Here is a 15,562-nt window from a genome sequence, read left to right as displayed (position 1 = left end):
TGGCGCTGGCTCCCGGGCTGCGAGCAGCCCGGGCCGGGCAGGCGCCGCGCCCCGCCGAGCGGGGGCCCCCGGTGCGGCTCTTCACGGAGGAGGAGCTGGCCCGCTACAGCGGGGAGGAGGTGAGCGGACGGGAGGCCTTGAGGGAGGCGTGGGCCCCGAGCTGGGCGCGAGGCCTGCGGGCTTCCTGGCCCTGGCCGACGGCCGTGCAGGGACACGGGGGTCCTCCCCCATCGGGGCGCCCCGCTTAGCCCCTGCGTGCAGCCCGCACACCCCGCCCCGCGCTGCCCCCTCCCTGGCGGCGAACGGCCCGGTTGGGGCGTGTGGCGGCCCATGGCCCGTCCTGGAACCTCGTAACTTCTGGGAGTTGTTAGCTGCAACGGGGGGCAGTCACTTCTGCCGACTCTTTGGGGCAAGTGGCGGAGGAGGGAGGGAGGAACGTAAAACCTGCTTTCTGGGTTAAGGTGGGAACTAGGTCAGGCCCGGGGATGAGCCAGGCTTCCCCCACGCAGTTTTCCTGCCCTGACTCCTCCAACCCACTTTTAGTGCCTTCGCCGGTGGGGCTGAGCAGAAGCTGGAGGAGAGGACAGAGCAAGAGATCGGAGGTTAGGGACAAAGACCGCCCCCCCTCCCCCCCCAACACACACACATCAGTCAGTCGTCTGGAGGTGTCCGGAGAACTCGCAAGCCCCCGTCTGTTTGGGCTGCTGGGGCCCAGTGTAATGCCTGCGGAGAGTGGGAATAAGATACTGCACAGAAGGGCCATAGCGGGGCTGATCTGGGCTCGGTGAGGAGATCCCTGTACCCTGCATGACATGTCAGCGCTGATCTCCAGCTTTTACGCATGAGGAAACCAAGGCATGCCACTAGTTAGTGACAGAACAAGGAAGGGACCCGGTGTTCTCTTGTTGAAACCCTCCAGCCTGGGCTCCCTAACCCTAAGATAGCTAGCCTTCGACTAAGTTCCCAAGGGGGTCAGAAACCTGGCAATGATGCTAGTTTGAATATCACTGTTAAGAGATGTTGGTTTTAAACCGAGTGGAAGAGAACACAGAGGGAAGGAGACAGGATGTGACTAGATGCTAAGGGACACATCTTTCAGGGCAGCAGGGAACCGGATGATACAGGATCCAGGACCCTGTGCAGAAAAGAGTTAACGTAACAGGCCTGCTCTCCTTAGAAAGGCCCGCTGGCAAGAGTGGCTCTTGGCTGGTGCCTGGAATTCCAGGGTGTTCCACACTTCCCTAACTGATAAGGGTGGCTCAGTCTGGGCTTTCTATACAGTGTACTTATGTTGAACACGCCGGGCAGAGAGGGCCTACATGGCTAGCTGCAAGGAAAACCTTGGGCCCTGAGTGTCCAATGGGTTTCCCTGGGCAGAAACCTTACACACGTGTTCTGTGTTGTGTTGCTGGAGGAAGAGGGTGTGGTATGTTACCCCTCATGGGAAAGAGAGAACATAAGGGAGTCTGCACATGGATTCTTCTAGACTCTACTTCCGTCCTTTTCTCTTATCTGGCTGTGTATCCTTCTGTAAGGCTGTAATAAATCTGAGCTCTGAGTACGACTGTGTGCTGAGTTCTGTGACCCTTCTAGTAAATCTTCAAACGTGGTGGTGAACCTGGGGACCCCCAGCACAGAATCCAAGAGAGGAGAGTTCAAGGTCGAGGGTACGCAAAACAACAGCTCCAGGGGCTGCAGGATGAGGATGCAGAAAAGACGCTTGGTATGCTGACGTTATGAATTGATACTTAACCAAGGGAAGTAGAGAGGGAAGCTTGAGATGGGGAGAATTGTTTTGGGGTCTGTAAGCAGAGAGAGGGGGGAGAAGGGCTGTAGAGTACAGCTGAGTAGAGAGTAGAGCCTTGCTGTGCTCTGGTCTGCCCTAGATGGTTCTGGTTTATGCCTGTTGTTGGGATGATTAGTAACAGTACCCCCCGTTCACTCTCAGAAGTGTCATTTGTATGATACATTATATGCTACCCTAGCTCGAGCCTTATACCTTTGGGCCGTACCTGGCTGTGAGTCCCTGTTCTACCGTGTTCAGTCAGGAGTCCACCAGAAACAGAACCAGTAGCAGATAACATATTTGACTTATTGCAGGAATTGGTTTATGTTCTCATGCATGCTGGCTGGGCAAGTCTAAAATCCATAGAGCAGGCCTGAAACCCCCAGGCAGGAGCTGAGGTCCCAGCCCGCCAGCACAATTTCTTCTTCATCCGGGAAACCTCAATTCTGTTCCTTTTTTTTTCTTTTTTAATGTTTTTATTTATTTTTGAGAGACGGAGAGAGACAGCACAAGCAGGGGAGGGTCAGAGAGAGAGGGAGACACAGAATCTGAAGCAGGCTCCAGGCTTCTAGCTAGCTGTCAGCACAGAGCCTGACACGGGGCTCGAACCCACGAACCGTGAGATCATGACCTGAGCCAAAGCTGGACGCTTAACTGACTGAGCCATCCAGGCGCCCCCTCAATTCTGTCTTAAGCCCTGTCAATTGATGCAGGTAGGCCCACCCAGATTATTCAGTATCTATATATTAAAGTCAACTGACTGTAGGTGTCAATCACATCTACAGAGTATCTTCATAGCAGCACTTAGATACTGTAGTTGATCAAAGTTGGCACATAAAATTGACCATGAGAATGGCTATAACAAGAGTTCCTCCTCTATATAGGATTGAGGATTAAATGAGACAGTGACATGCAAAGTGCGTTGGCTAGGCCAGCAGTAATCTTAGCACAGTAAGCCTTAATAAATCTTGGCTGCCATTTTTATTAGCTTGTTATTGAAGATATAAGTAAAAGACAGTATAACAGGTCCATAATCCTCTTTTGCAATTCAAAAATCAAATAAGCTCTGAAAATCAAAAAGGTTTGTTTTATTTTATTTTAAAGATTTTATTTTTGGGGGCATCTGGGTGGCTCAGTGGATTAATCCAACTTCAGCTCAGGTCATGATCTCATAGGTCATGAGTTTGAGCCCCACGTTGGGCTCTGTGCTGACAGCTCAGATCCTGGAGATTGCCTGGCATTCTATGTCTCCCTCTCTCTGCCCCGCCCTCACTGGCGCAGGCAGGTGCGCGCTCTCTCTCTCTCAAAAATAATTAAACATTAAAAAAAAAAAAAAGATTTTATTTGGAGGAGTGCCTGGTAGCTCAGTCGGTTAAGTCTCTGACTTCAGCTCAGGTCATGACCTCACCGTTTGTGGGTTTGAGCCCCACATCGGGCCGCTGCCATCAGCACAGAGCCTGCTTCAGATTCTCTGTTTCCTTCTCTCTCTGCTCCTCCCCTGCTAGCATGCTCGCTCGCTCTCTCTCTCTCTCTCTCTCTCTCTCTCTCTGTCTCTCTCTCTCTGTCTCAAAGATAAACATTTAGAAAAACAAGATGAAGATTTTATTTTGGGGGCGCCTGGGTGGATCCATCAGTTAGGCATGCAACTCTTGATCTCAACTCTGGTCATGATCTGTTTGTGAGTTTGAGCCCCAAGTGGGGCTCTGCACTGATAGCAGAGCCTGGTTGGGGTTCTCTCTGCCCGTCCCCCCCTCTTTCTCTCTTTCTGTCTCTCTCTCTCAAAAATAAATGAATAAACATTAAAAAGCAAACAAACAAAAAAGAAATGTAGTTTAACTTAGGAGTTTATGTTCAGCATTCCTTCCTACCCCTTTGCTGAGACCTCTTCTTCGCACTTATGCCTTAATGTATAGTTTTGTGAGGAGATAAATATTTAAATGTTGAAAAGGGACGCCTGGGTGGCTCAGTCAGTTACGTGTCCAACTCTTGATTTCGGCTCAGGTTATGATCTCATGGTTTGTGAGTTCAAACTCCACTTCAGGCTCTGTGCTGACAGTGCAGAGCCTGCTTGGGATTCTCTCCCTCCCTCCCTCTCTCCCTCTCAAAATAAATAAATAAACTTTATTTTTTATTTTATATGTTTATATTTGAAGGACACACTGGTTAAATTTTTAATAAAACTGATTACATTGTTCATATGCTCATATTGGTCCAGGAATTCCATGTATGGCATGCCTCAAGGAAATAACTCATCAAACTATAAAGTAGCTTGTAGAAAGATACGCATAATCCCACCATTTATAGTTTTAAGGAATTGGAAAGAACCCAAATACCCAAAACAGAAGAGCTGAACAAACAGGAGTGCAGTAGCACTAACGTAAGATAGAGCTGTTTTAAGGGACTGTTTTGGTAATTTCGATACAGGAGAACGTGTATACAAAGCAATTTACATATAAGAGGCAAAACGAAAGATGGATCATTCATACCGATTCCATCCACGTAGGCACATTGACAAAGATGCAAGGGAATTTGGGCTGATGTGAATAATTCATCCTTTGAATTCTCATCTGTGCAGGGCTGCTTCAGTCTCTGGTTTGCCTATGGTTTGTTTATAGAAAGATATTGCCGTAGGGTCGTCATGATACTTTGTAACACCTTTCTGAAGTCTGTGGGCAGACGTGACAGTGGGCAGGGGCGGGCACGCTCCTGACGGGGACGGACTTGCTAAGGACCGGCTCGGGGAAGGCTGCTTTACACCTCACCTGCGGCTGTCTGCATGGCCCGTGGCGGGAAGCGATGTCGCTCATGTGGGCTGGAGGAACTGGGCTCTTGCGCTCCCCCTCACAGCTTCTCCCCTGCTTTCTAGGAAGATCAGCCCATCTACATGGCAGTGAAAGGAGTGGTGTTTGATGTCACTTCTGGAAAGGGTAAGTGGCTCAGCTTTATGGATCCTTACTTCTGGGGAACTTGGCAGCCAGAGTGGGTGCCGGGTATGCAAAGGAAGGGGAAGAACGCTGGCTGGGTCCCTTTCCCTCAGATTGAATTAACAATCTGTCAGTGTTTTACTGCCACACTGTTGTACTGCTACAGTGTTTTTCTAACAACGTCATGCTCTTGCTCAAGGACCTTCTGTGGCTCCCTGCTGCCTATGCGATTAAATTCAAACTTGATGACTTACCATAGTTGAAGCAACAAGAAGAAAAGTGTTGCTCTGCAAAGCATTGGGATCATAGAACAAGATCAGACATTTTAATGCCATTTCATGGTTTCTCTGGTGGTAATGGCAGATATCAGGGAGGTAGTTTTGTTGTGTTTCATTGTCTACCAAACAAAAGATGTTGAATAGAAGCAGGCTTGGCTTCTGCCAACATTTAAGAAGACTGGACATTTTTCTTGTTTGCATTTTAAATATTTTTCAGAGATTATTTTCATTCCATATTTTTAAAAAAATCACCCCTCCACCCAGCTTGTGGGATTTATTCCATATTCTGAATCAGTGGAATCCAGACAGATGGCTTCACTGCTTCCCATCTCCTTTGACCTGCAGCCTTTTTCAGCATTGGATTGGGTCTCAGGACCCCCAACCCCTGGCACATACAGTGCCCTGGCTGTTCCCGGGCACGTGCACACTCACACCCTCCCTGTTTCTTCCCCACTGCAGAGTTTTATGGACGAGGAGCCCCCTACAATGCCTTGGCTGGGAAGGACTCCACCAGAGGGGTGGCCAAGATGTCCCTCGATCCTTCAGACCTCACCCATGACACTGTGAGCCAGGTTATGAGCCTTTGTCAAAATGTCCCGTCCCCTTGACTGTGGCTTTGTTTTACTGCTGGGAAAGAGCCAAGCTTCCTAACTAGCCTATTGATATTCCAGTCCACTCCCAGGGTAGCCAACTGTTTTCTTAAAGTAGGTATCTTACTCTGCCACTCCTACTCAGAAACCTTCCATGACTCCCACCGCCCACAGAGTCAAGTGCAAACTCTTGTGAACTTGTGACCAAACTCCGTGATCTTCACAGAGCCTTGGCAGCCCCGTCCCCCTTGCGGTCTGTACCCACCACCCCTAGTCTCTTCCAGATTTGCTGTTGGTCTCTGACACCCACGCACCAGGCCGCTCAGGGTATGAACAAGGTTGAGAAGCAGAGTACCCCTGTGTTCATATTTCTTTGAAGGAGGAAACAGCATTGGCAAAAGCCATTTCAGCGTCTCCACAATCCCACCAGAGGGGCTGGCATTCACCCCAGTTGTGCTCAGATAAGTCAGACTCTTGAACCATAACATTACAGCTTGATTACCCTGAGGAATCAAGGAGAGGGGAGGGTGTATGAATCTATAGTGGGAGGACTGTGTAGAGAGCAGTGAAAAGGAGGTAAGTGCAGAGTGTGCCCCATCCTGCCTGAGGCTGGGTGTTCACTGGAGGTTTTCTTTTTAAGTTGATTTATTTATTTTTGAGAGAGGCAGAGACAGCACCAGTGGGGAGAGGGGCAGAGAGAAACGGGGGTGGGGGGCGGGGGGAGAGAAACCTCCACAGGCTCTGCACTGTCAGCATGGAGCCCTATATAAGGGCTCGAACTCACAAACTATGAGATCATGACCTGAGCTGAAACCAAGAGTCTGATGCTTAACCAACTGAGCCACCCAAGCGCCCCTCACTGGAGGGTCTTGAATTCCTACATTAGTCAAATGGCAAGACATGATGAAGCCTGACTCCTGCACCACCCCCGCCCCCCAGGCCCCCTCCCCCTGCCACAGGGCTATGTCTTAAAAAGTCAGTTGGTTAGTTGAGATACTTTTTCTCTGGCATTAGGGGTGTGGGAGGAGTAGGGCTGGTCGGTCAGAGTCCAGTATGAGGCACAACTCACTCATCTCCCCCTCCTTCTCCCCCCCCCCTCGGCCTTTCGTGTTGCCTTTGGGCCTTTTTCCCCCAAGACGGGCCTCACAGCCGAGGAGCTGAAATCCCTGGATGACGTCTTCACCAAAGTGTACAAAGCCAAATACCCAATCGTGGGCTACACGGCCCGCAGGATACTCCTTGAGGACGGCAGCCCCAACCTGGACTTCAAGCCCGAAGACCAGCCCCATTTTGACATAAAGGACGAGTTCTGATACTCCCTCTGCCGGAGCACATTCTTGATGGGACGGAGGCGGGGCACAGAGAAACCCCCAGGTGCCAAATCTCCTGCGAAACAGGCTGCCTGAGCCTCTGGTCCCCCGGACGTGAACGAAGTAGACATTGAACCCGGAACGCTGGGCGCTTGTTCTTGTCCCCGGTCCAGTGTTCTGTCCACGGGCCATCAGCCCAGACACCAGCTGGGGTGGGCATAGCGGCCAAGTGGGGGGCGCCCTCCTAGGGTCCATGTTGCTGTCTGGGCAGCGGAATTACCGTGACTTATTTCTTCTTTATATGTCCACTTTCCTGTACGTGCCGAGTTTTCTGCTGTGGCCACGTTGGTTTTAGAATAAGCACAAAATAAACTTCGTGTTTTCACAAGAGAAGACTTCTTCCACACGCACCCTCTCCCTCGATGCCTCCTCTGTGCCACTCGAGGGGCAGCCTTGTACCTGCCCGTTCACAGTCCCGCCCTCTGTGTCCCCCGCCTGTGAGGCAGGGGTGATGGCAGGAGCAGGGAAGACCAGCGGGAGCGGTAGGAACAGTAAAGGGAGGTGTTGAAGGTCTGGCTTCCCACTACACCCAGGAGAGACTGACTGTGTGAATCGGCTTCAGCCCCATCTGTAGCTGGAAAGCGGGGAGGAGGGCCGAGGGCCCTGTGGGCCTGGAGGGTGTCCCAAGCACGGGGAAAGCAGACAATATGCTGCGCTCAGGGCAGATTTCCTAAGGATGTCATCCCTTTTGGCAAGGGGGGGGTTCCCTCTAAGGGACACTGGCAATGTCTGAAGATACTGTTACATCTTTAGTTCTCACAACTGTAGGATTCTATTGGTATCTAGTGTCCAAAGATGTTAACCATCCTGCAATGCACAGGAAAACCCCTCACTCCCCAGACAAAGAATTATCTGGTCCAAAAGGTCAAATGTGTGGAGGCTGAGAAACCCTGTGTTAGATGCATCCTGGAAATTTTACATTAGAGATGAATTTCTTTGACGTAAAATAAATAGTGATTACTCCCAAGAGAGAATTTTTACCCTAAGCAGAAGAATCTCCTAAGGTGACTGTTCAAAATGCTGGCTCTGGGTCCCACTGCCAGGGCTCATGGTTCTGTATTTCTAGAACATGGCCTGGGCACTGAATTTTTAAAAAATATTTATCTCTGGAGGCTCCTGGGTGGCTCAGTCGGCTAAGCCTCAGACTTCGGCTCAGGTCAGATCTTATGTTCGTGAGTTTGAGCCCCGCATCAGGCTCTGAGCTGACAGCACAGAGCCCGACTCGGGGCTCAAACCCAGGAACCAGGAGATCATGACCAAAGCAGAAGTCAGATGCTTAATCGACTGAGCCCCCTGGGCACTGAATTCTTAATAAGCCTCCCCAGAAGACTGGTACAGATGGGCCCAGATGTACTGTGAGGAACACCACCTTCTGCCTCACCTGTCACCTCAGGGACAACCCACCAGAGCCTTCCTGAGGACCAGGTTTGACCTCTGCTTTCTTGTTTCGTGTGTCCAGACTCGAGATTCTCCTGGTGAAGTCCTGGGTCCCACTCAGAAGCTGGGAGCTTGGTGGCCACCCCCCACCCCCACCCCAAGAATAATGGGCCTGGAACTTATCAGGACTTTGGCCTGGAGTTCAGAAAGTCTTTCATGTGGCCAAGGTAGTCTGTATGGGAACATGTGGCCCCAAAACAAACGATGTATGAATGCAGACAAATGGTTACAAGTCCTTGGAAACTTCACCTGAGAAACGACTTCTTTTCCTTACGTGCCACCCACTTCCCACATCATCGGGGTAGGATTCTGTTCCGTACAGCCTTGTCTGCAGGGTGGGCAAGGCTCCAAATTCTGTTCGATAGGAGCTTTCCAGGACGGCCACTCCCCTCCCCCTCCCCCAGCCCCCATTAAGGAGCAGTTTTCCCTCAGGGCCTCAGGCTCCTCTATCCTGGGGCAGTCCTGCCCAGTTCACCGCCCCTCTGCACCCCGAGCAAGGGTCTCCTCTGAATCAGCGTGTCTTTTACAGATTCCAGGACGGAGCACACAGAAACCTGGGCAGCCCCCACAGGCTCCACACAGGGTGGGTGCAGCTCAGGGGAGGGACACAGGCTGGCCTGGAGATCGGCATCATCCCGTGTCTGCTGTGCTACTTACCCCTACTGCCACAGTGGTGTGTCATGTTCTTTTTGCTCTCTTTTTTTCCTTAAAAAATTTTTTTAAACTTTTTATTTATTTTTGAGAGACAGAGAGAGAGCACATGGGAGGGGTGGAGAGAGAGGGACAGAGAGAATCCCAACCAGGTTCTACACTGGTGACAGCCCAATACAAGGCTGGAACTCACAAACCGTGAGATCATGACCTAAGCCAAAACCAAGAGTTGGATGCTTAACTGACTGAGCCAACCAGGTGCCCCTGTTTTCTTTGCTTTCAAGCCTTATATCCTTAAAAGACTCCATATAGACACACCTCCTCTGGGGTCCCCAAAAGCTTAGCACTCACCTGCATGGCTATAACTGCGTAGGTATGAGCCCGTCTCCCCCCAACAGGAGAGCCTTGAGGGTCCAGCACAGACACTCCTGGAGGTGGCCAACCTTCCTGGACTCTGCAGCTTCTGCGAGGAAGGCCCCAGAGCCCAGGAAACTCCTCCATCCAGAGAAAATGCGAGAACCAAACTGTACTCAGCCGCTGAGGCCAGGCCTCCTCCCAGCAGACTTGGGATGAAGAAGGAAGAAAGGAGCTACGACACTTAGCCCAGAAGAGAAAGCTGAAGGAAAGGCAACGGGGGAGTGGAAAGGGGTTGGGTCCTCAGCCAGACCCCGTACAAGTTCAAGTTCAGCCTCTCAGGAGGGAAGCTTGATGCCTGGTCTACAGTAGGCACCCTGCATCAAAGCATTGTTGATATGGACACGATTGGTGAATTCCTTTCCTACCTAAATGGAAGTTCCTTCCCAGAGGCACACCTCTTCCACAGCCTCTCCTGGAGCTCCTCCCCGTACCCAGGCACCCAGAGTGCTGATACCCCCTCCCTCTCTGTGTTCCAGGGCCCACAGCTGCTTGGGCCCGTCCTCCCTGGCAGGTGGCACAAGCCAGCTCCCCTGCATAACACGGAAGAAGTGGCCTAAAGGCTTAACGGGCAGGAAACAAGGGCCTGAAGCAAGGAGCCCTGTTCTCCATTTGGAAAATAAGACCACTAAGTATTGAATGTTCCAGAGCGGTGAGCGCTGGCCCTGACCAGCAACCCAGGTCCTAGCGGTGAGGTCAGGCAGAGGGCATCTCGCCCCAGGTCCCAGCCTGCCCCTGGACAGAAAGCCTTCTTCTTTACACACCTGCTCCAGGGGCCTCCTCACCACATCATTCGCTTCTAGGAGAAAAGCTAAGGGTCTGAATGAAGCAACCTCACCCTCTGCACTGGCTTCCTTCAAAAGGCTGCTTCTCAAAGCCTCAGTCTCCAAAAAGCACAGCCTGCTGGGGCACTGTCAGTTCCTGAGACGCTTCTGCAAGGGGCTGAAGCTGGAAATGCGTGCCCAGAGCCCCGGCTCCTTGAAGGCAGTAGATGCCCTGCCCCCAGCCCCCTCCCTCAGGATCCCTGTGATTGGGATCACCCTCAGGGCCTGCTGCTAAACGACGTGACTTTGAGGACCCGAGGGCCTGGTTCCCACAGGCCTGAAACTGCGCAGGCCTTTCCAGGGAGGCGAGGCAGGATGCCTCCTGGAGGTGGGGAAATTGACCAGGCAGAGTTTGGCCCTGCAGGCCTCCGTCCAGGACACCGTGTGGAAGTACCGCCCAGCAGATTACTTAACACCAGGATGTGTCACTCACCTATAACGCTCCAATTCGCAGCTTGTCAGGCCAGCACACGTGGTGTAATTTCTCAGGGCCAGGGTCTGCATCTTCTCTGGGCTCCTTTGCCAAGCAAGCTCTCTAAGCGTTCTAGGGCATTCCATCTGCCAAGCGCCAGGCTCTGAACCCTCTCCGAAAACCCTCCACCAATAGGGGCTGGAGTCAGCAGGCCCCTCCCCTACCCTGGGGCTCCTTCCGAGGGTTTGGCCAGGGCTCTCAGGTGGTGCTGGGCCCCAGCTGCAGCAGAGGCCAATCAGCTCAGTAGCACTCCCCAGAGCCACTCCCCCCACTCGGAGGCCCTGAGCCAGATCCCATGGATCATTTCCCACATGTGTGTCCCTGCACACAAGCCCCTCCCCAGGAGGGGTAGAACCCAGGGTAAGCCCCAAGTTGGCTTGCTCAGACACCAACACGATCGCCCTATGTCAACCTCAGGTTTACTAGTAACATCTTACGCATGAAAGCACTTTATGAAGTCTCATTCCATGAGGATGGCTGTGTAAGTAATTACCCCCAGAGCCTACTGGTGGGAAATGGCTATTCCTCATGATCAGAGATTCTGTGGGTCAGTAACTCAGAGAGGGCGCAATTGGAATGTGTGTCCATCCCTGCTGTCTGAGGCCTCTGCTGGAATGATGAAGGCTGGCTCACTCATGTTTCCAGCGGGTTAGGGCTGGCTGTTGGCAGGGAGCTACATTTCTCTCCACGCATGACTTCTCATGGCCCGTGGCTGGGCTGTGCCTCCTTTTATGACCCCACATCTAGCATCAGGCAGTGTTGCTGCTACTCATCAGTCCTACCCAGAACCAAGGGGCACCAGGCCAGTTTAGAAAAATACAGTCTGCCACAGGTCCTTTGCACATGATCTCACCCAATTCTCACAAGAGAGACTACATCTTGTCTTTGGGTTTCCAGTGCTTAGCTTAATGCCCGGCTCACAGCAGGTGTGAAGTGCATTGCATTTGTCTTGTGGAAAGAGACAGGTTCTAGGGTCAGACTGACTTGGGTGTGACTCCTGGTTTCATTGCTTACCACCTCTAGAATCCTGGACAAGTTATTTAGCCCTTCAGAACCTCCGTTTCCTAATCTTTAAAATGGGAGACCAAATGCCCATTTCACAAGGCTGGGGCTAGCCCCGGGTGTGTCAGGTTGTGAGGTGCCGAGCAGATTCATAACACCTGGTAGGTGCTCAGTTTTTCGTGGTTTCTTCCCCTTCCATTCTGTCGCACCCCACCTCAAGGATGGATGGCTTCTTGGACTTCCCAGCAGGCTCATGGACCTACACAAGAAGAAACCTTCGGTTCTGCATCGAGGGTCTCGGCAACAGGCTGGGTCAGAATAAGGCAGGGTGGCCAGCTTCAGCACGCTCCCGTCCCTTCCCTGGACACGTGCTGCTCAGCCCAGAACTTCGAGCAGTGACCCGGCTGCCCTGATGGAATCTCGCTCCTGCAGGTCAGACTCTGGTTTCTCAGACGCCTGGAGATTCCCCCAGAGTCCCACAGGCAGTGGGGAAACGTGTCCACCTCTCCGCAGAGGATTGCCTGGACTGCAGTCGTGTTTCCAGAGGTCTGGTATCAGGTGCGCCCAGGCGTACCCACTGTGGGGCAGCCTGCCCCCCCTCACCCCACCTGATGGTTGGGGTCCTTGCCTCACTTCCACTTCCCCGGGGGTTAGACCCTATCTCACACTCTAGAAGTCAGGTGACTTCAGTTCCAGAAGATGTCTTTCTCGAAATGTCCCCTGCGCTCTTGTACATGTTGTTCTCTCTGCTTGGAATGCTCTTCAAACTACTGCCTACTCTATCACTTCCTTCTTGCCCATGTCACCTACAGAACCTTCTCTCGGCTGAGATATATCAACTCATCAAGGAAGCTCCAGTTGCCCTGTTCTCAGCTATCTCTCCCCCTCTAGCACAACGAATGCCCAGCACTTTGTGTTTGATGAGTGAATGGGTTGGTTCTCCTGCACATGGGGTACCCCCCTCCTTGGTGGCCGCCCTCCCCCTACACTCAGGGATGGAGGTTGGAATTCTGGGCCCCATCCTGGGGTCCCACAACAACTCCCACCCTCTGACTGAGGTCTCCGGTTGGAGCCCATTGGGCATCACCTCCAGGATTACTCTTGGACTGACCGTGCCTGAGCCTTTCCAAAGCCCAGTCATGTGGGCAACGTACAAAAATAGTAAGTGGTTCCCCCGGCAACCACCACAGCAGATGGTAACCAGCACGGACCATCTTGGAAAGCCTTGAGACCGGGAGGAAAAGAAAGCCCGCTCCAACTGGCAGCGATCCTGCCCTGGGCAAGGCCAGGGGCCCATTTGAGCTGCCTCTCCTCGTCTCTGGGCTTCCTGGGGACCACCTGCTCTGAAGCTCAAAGGGAAAAAAATGAGCTGGAGGAATCACCCATCTACCCATACAAGGCACTGCTCTCAGTCCCTGTGTTGCTCCCTCTGTCCTCTCCCTGGCTGCCCGGCCCGATCCAGATGAGGCCTCCAGCACGAGACTCCGTCTTGGGGCCAGAGGCCTCATATCAGGTGTGTCCATTGTGCTGAGCTTGTCCCAGGCCTCATCTGGTCTGTCTGGCCCTCTGCCCAAGTCCTCAGCCCCCTGGCTCTGGGCCCATCCCCTACCCTCCAACCAGGCCCACAGTCTTGTTCTCGCCAACCTTCCCCCACTGCTCAATCTCAGCCCTGCCTGAGCCCCCCTTCTGTGCACACCAGCTCCCCTCTAGGACGCCTCCAGGGCTTGAGGCTCCATGGGCTGAGCCCCTGGGGTGTGGGAGTCAGGGGGCAGGAGCTGCCCATGGGGGCAGGAGGAGAGAACAGAAAAGCACTGCCAAAGGGTGACACCAGAGTGATCTGTGAACTGTCCTGGGGAAGCCGGGATCCAGGAGAAGCTCCGAGTGGGGAAAGCCAGCAGCTCAGAGCAGAAGGTCAGAATCAGGACCTGGAGTGAGACCCTGAGGTGTTTGGAAGGGGAGGCCCAAGGTTTCCAGGGGTGCTTGGAAGGTGTGGCTTTATTTGGGGCCAATCATGCTGCAGCCGTCTCTTCCCTGTCGTGAGCCAGCCTTTGGCTCCACTCTCATGCCCCCTTGTCCTGGGAGACTGACTTTGCCGCATCTTCCTGGCTGTGCTCACCTCCACTCTGCCAAGTGCACCCCTGTATTCACCCCTCCTGGCTGCCCTTGCTTCCTGCCTCCTCTGCCCACTCACTTGGCTCCTTAGTGTGGCCACGGGCCTCTTGCCCAAGTGCCCTGCTGAGTCGATGACATTACAAACGTGGCACTTCACGCACTTGGCATGGGCCATGTGTCGGCACTAGGTATTTGCTATTTCATTAGACCCTCTGCAAGGAGGTTCGAACATTCTGCAGATGACAAACTGGGTCTCAGGAAGAGCCGGTAACCTGCCAGGGAAACCACACTTCTGTTGCGGACGAGGTCCTAGATTCCTGGCATTCCAACCCAACTCTTCCGTCCTGTGTGCTTCTCACTCTGCCTCGTTCTACCTGGACATCAGGTCGGCCAGGGGAGTCCCATCCCAGGGCAGGTGGAACCAAGATGCTGCAGGCTGGTCTGGCGGCAGAGACTCTGAAATCCCTGAGGTTCTCTTCAAAGAGGCTCCTTTGGGCTAAGGATGTGTGGTATGGGATCAGGGGGCTGAGCCCCGGGGCATCACCCAGAGGGAGGTGGTGTGATCTAGGCCCACCTGCAGAGCTCATAGCCTGATGGTGGCAGCTACAAGCCACCTCAAAGACGGGGGAGGCTAACAATGGCCATGGGACCTGCGGTGCCATGGCTGGGGGCCACTTGGGCTAGTCTCTGCTTATTCCTGCTACTGCTGCCCAGGGCCCTGGGGTAAGGGTTTGACCTCAGCATTGAGCAGTCTCTCAGGAGCCGGATCCCAGAAACACATCTGTTACCTTCCTGCCTGAGCTCTCCCATCCATCTTTCCCATGTAGCCATGATTGTCCCCTAACCGGCAGCTATAACCCTCCATCTGGTCCCCACCATCTTGTCAAACTCAGGCAGTCTCCTTTTCACAACTTACTAATTTTGCCAGATTTCACATATCCATGCACCAACGAACCATGTGTGTATTTCCTGCCCCCTATGTGTCCGGCAGCAGTCCTGGTCTTGGGGGTGGGGTGGGGAGGGGCTGCGTGGGGAGAGAAGCCAGGAAAAATGAGGGCAGGAAAATAAATACAACAACGCTCCTTGCTCTTAAGGGGTTTCGAAGGAGGGGAGCGGCAGGCTGAGCTGCCAAAAGGTTCCCCCAGCTCCAGGAGCTGGTGATCTGGGAGGACCCCAGCCACGAGGGTCTTGAGCGTGACAAGGCTGGGGCTTGAAGGTGCGGAGGGATGAGGAGATCTTCACGGAAGCGTTCGGCCCACCCGTGACCCCTTGCGTGTGGCAAGAGCGCCTCCTGGTGGTTGATCCATGGAACTCTTCAGCAGCTGTTTTGTAAAGCCCTGAGGATTAAGCTCCCCTCAAGAACTTCTATTTTTGGTTCCCAATATTTCCGTAATGAAATGCTAACGGAAGGAGCCAGAGGCTTCTCAAAGGACCCAAAAGCTGAATGCCTGGGTTCTCCGGGTATCAGTTCTCCAGGGGTCAGATCTGCTCTCTGATCTCAGGTGCAAGTCTCTCTTCCATGTGGTTTGATTAAAGGGTCCCAGGGCAGCGACCATATGTTTCCTTTGTTGAATCTGGCCTCAGAGGGAATGCTGTGTGCACATTCAGAGTGACGTGTTGGAAAGAACACTGGATCCAGGATCAGGAGGCTTGGATGCTCGCCCCATGCTCCACGTCAGCAGCTAGCTAGTGCTGAGATACT

The 15,562-nt window shown here is 53.0% G+C and overlaps 1 protein-coding gene across 1 annotated transcript; it reads left to right on the top strand.

Moving 5' to 3' along the window:
* Nucleotides 1-2: 2 nt before the first annotated feature.
* Nucleotides 3-7,281, top strand: NENF (neudesin neurotrophic factor; the record flags this gene model as incomplete). Its single annotated transcript, XM_029933375.1, has 4 exons — nt 3-119; nt 4,653-4,713; nt 5,448-5,551; nt 6,715-7,281. Coding segments are annotated over 4 exons (459 nt in total), but the record flags the coding sequence as incomplete, so codon positions are not given.
* Between the last annotated feature and the right edge of the window lie 8,281 nt (nt 7,282-15,562).

This window comes from Suricata suricatta, chromosome 3, assembly GCF_006229205.1.
Source record: "Suricata suricatta isolate VVHF042 chromosome 3, meerkat_22Aug2017_6uvM2_HiC, whole genome shotgun sequence".
In the NCBI taxonomy this organism is placed as follows: Eukaryota; Metazoa; Chordata; class Mammalia; order Carnivora; family Herpestidae; genus Suricata; species Suricata suricatta.
The sequence above is the reverse complement of the archived record's forward strand: the minus strand, read 5'-3'. Positions and strand labels throughout refer to the sequence as shown.